This window comes from Octopus bimaculoides, chromosome 17 (genome assembly GCF_001194135.2).
Source record: "Octopus bimaculoides isolate UCB-OBI-ISO-001 chromosome 17, ASM119413v2, whole genome shotgun sequence".
Lineage (NCBI taxonomy): Eukaryota > Metazoa > Mollusca > Cephalopoda > Octopoda > Octopodidae > Octopus > Octopus bimaculoides.
The window spans coordinates 50,680,296-50,682,865 of record NC_068997.1 but is presented as its reverse complement, the minus strand read 5'-3'; the positions used below and the strand labels follow the sequence as shown (position 1 = coordinate 50,682,865).

Sequence of the window (2,570 nt, the reverse complement as noted above, 5' to 3'; positions counted from 1 at the left end):
AAGCGATGTTGGGGGGACAAACACAGACACACAAACATACATATATATATATATATATATATATATACATATATACGACGGGCTTCTTTCAGTTTCCGTCTACCAAATCCACTCACAAGGCTTTGGTCGGCCTGAGGCTATAGTAGAAGACACTTGCCCAAGGTGCCATGCAGTGGAAATGAACCCGGAACCATGTGGTTGGTAAGCAAGCTACTTACCACACAGCCATTCCTGCGCCTATAAATTCACTATTATTTTGAAGTTATGTTTCATTTTCTGTTGGAAAATAAGAAAGTGGAGATTGTAATGACAATTGTCAATTTCTAAAATATTTTTTTATTAACCTTCAAGGCTTCTCCCATCGTTTCAAGTGTGTAGTGCAAAAAATAAGTTGGCCAAAATCGGAAGAAGGGGGTAGAAAAAAATTTATATTATTTTGCAAGATCATAAAAAGCTTTCCCCACTCCCATTTGCTTGGGAGTGATGAAAAATCATTTGAAAAATTCCCATGAATAGAGAAAATCTAACGAGTTATGTGGGTGTGTTATTCCAAAATCTGTGAAAGCATTCAATTGTGAAAATTACCCAGCGACAACAGGATATTCAGTGAGTCTTTCATCTTTCATTTCAGTCATTCCACTGTGACCATGCTTGTTATATGGACTGTTAGATATGAAATTCGTCTGACGTTCCGTGTGTCAATGTGGTTCGTCTGAGTTCATTGTTTCATTGTTGTCTTGTGTGACTGTCGTAGTAAAATGTCATTGATATATATATGGCGGACATGACTTTTGTTTATTTATAACGAACATTAGGTGAGTGCGTTCTTTGTATGCAATTGAATAATAAATGTAATAATTAAATTGTACAACTCGTTGTGTTATCTCGGCGAGTCTTCCGAGGGAAATACAACAGTGCTGGAGCACAGTCACGAATGGTTCATAGTTAAACAAATTGATCCCAGGACTTTTTTTTTCTTATAAAGACTGGTACTTATTCCATAGGTTTCGTTTATTGAGCTTCTAAGTCGTAGGGGCATAAACACACCAACACCGGTTGTCAATCAAGTGGTGGGGGTGGGGGGGGAGACAAACACAGACACAAAGACATGCACACATAGATATATACATACATACAAACTGTATCGCTGCTCCTCCACCCCCAACACTCACACCCTATTTTTATACCCAGATTCTACACTCATATTCTTGTTACTTGTGAGTATACCTTAGCCCTACACCATCTCTCTTACACTTTTGCCCTTTCCTACCCTCTCTCTCTCTTTCCCTTAGTCACTCTCTCTCTCCTCCTCCTCCTCTTGTTTTCCCTCTGACTACATCAGTACACTTGTTTCTGGCCTCTTTCTTATACCCCCCTCTCTCTCTCTCTTACCATCTGCCTCCTCTATAGCAAGACACCTATTTCTACCTCTCCATTTCTCTGTTACACTCTAACCTTTCATCATCTGATACCGGATCACCTCCTCTAATGACCCCACCCCCACCCCACCGCCCTGTTGTGGCAAGACACCTGCTTCCCCTCTAACCTTTCATCCTCCGACACAAGTTCCCGTCCTCAAATGCCCCCACTGTCCCTCTCCTAATTCCTTGTCTTGCAAGTTACTTGGTGACCCTGTCAGTGTTGGTGCCATGTTAAAAGCACCCAGTCCACATTGTAACGTGGTTGGCATCTGGAAGGGCATCCAGCTGTAAAAATCATGCCAAAACTATCCTCGCCTGTGCTAGTGCCACACATAAAGCACCGAGTCCACTCTGCAGAGTGGTTGGTGTTAGGAAGGGCACCCAGCCGTCAAATCCCTGCCACATCACACAAATATGTACATACATATATGTATATGACATATATATATATATATATATATATGCACGACAGGCTTCTTTCAGTTTCCATCTACCAAATCCATTCACAAGGCTCTGGTCAGCCAAGGCTGTAGCTGAAGACTCTTGTCCAAGATGCCATGCAGTGAGACTGAACCTGGAACCATGTAGTTGGGAAGCAAGCTTCATACCACACAACCACGCCTGGTATGAGTTTATTCCTGTATGTTTTGAGAGTGTTGCATAGTAGTGTGTGTAAATCATAAATCAACAATTTCTTAGTATTCATGGTTATCTGTCCACCATTCTTTCTCTTTTGATTGGTTTTGTTATGGGTCCATCTTTACAGCGTTTACTTTTTGACTAAACAATGTCCATGGACAGTGCTGATGTTTCTTTACTACTCATAATTATTATTGATGTATCAGCGACTATTATTTTTATTATTATTATTATATTCAGGTCAATAAAATAAGTACTAGTTGTGTACTTGGGTCGAACTGCCCCCCTCCCCAAAATTTCAGGCCTTGTGCCTATAGTAGAAAGGATTATTATTATTATTATTATTATTATTCAGTAGTTTTATTTTTATAACGTGCTTTCACTTCACTACCGAGCGCAGCTCTGTGCGCCTTGGGTATGTGCTGTGGTTTGCTGTGGTGCTCTTATGTTTACTGTATTGAAAGTGTTTTGCGTAGAATGTGTGCAGTACCCAGTAGTGCAATTTTCTGT

General features: G+C 40.4%; 2 protein-coding genes across 3 annotated transcripts in view; one reads left to right on the top strand and one right to left on the bottom strand.

Moving 5' to 3' along the window:
* Positions 1-2,570, bottom strand: part of LOC106874803 (coiled-coil domain-containing protein 113) — a 22,551-nt gene that overhangs the window by 14,310 nt on the left and 5,671 nt on the right. The window contains exon 1 of one of the 2 annotated variants that reach the window (XM_052973975.1): positions 586-717. The exons of the other annotated variant lie outside the window; for it this stretch is intronic. Within the exon in view, the coding sequence (XP_052829935.1) occupies positions 586-635 (50 nt within the window). The 5' untranslated portion in view covers positions 636-717. Of the gene's footprint in view, positions 1-585; positions 718-2,570 lie in introns of those variants that run through there. 2 annotated transcript variants of the gene reach the window in all.
* The window catches only part of LOC106874805 (uncharacterized), a 19,670-nt gene continuing 17,829 nt past the window's right edge, over positions 730-2,570 (top strand). Inside the window, exon 1 of the mRNA XM_014922661.2 lies at positions 730-815. The gene's annotated coding sequence lies outside the window, so the exon portion shown is untranslated. The remainder of the gene's footprint in view (positions 816-2,570) is intronic.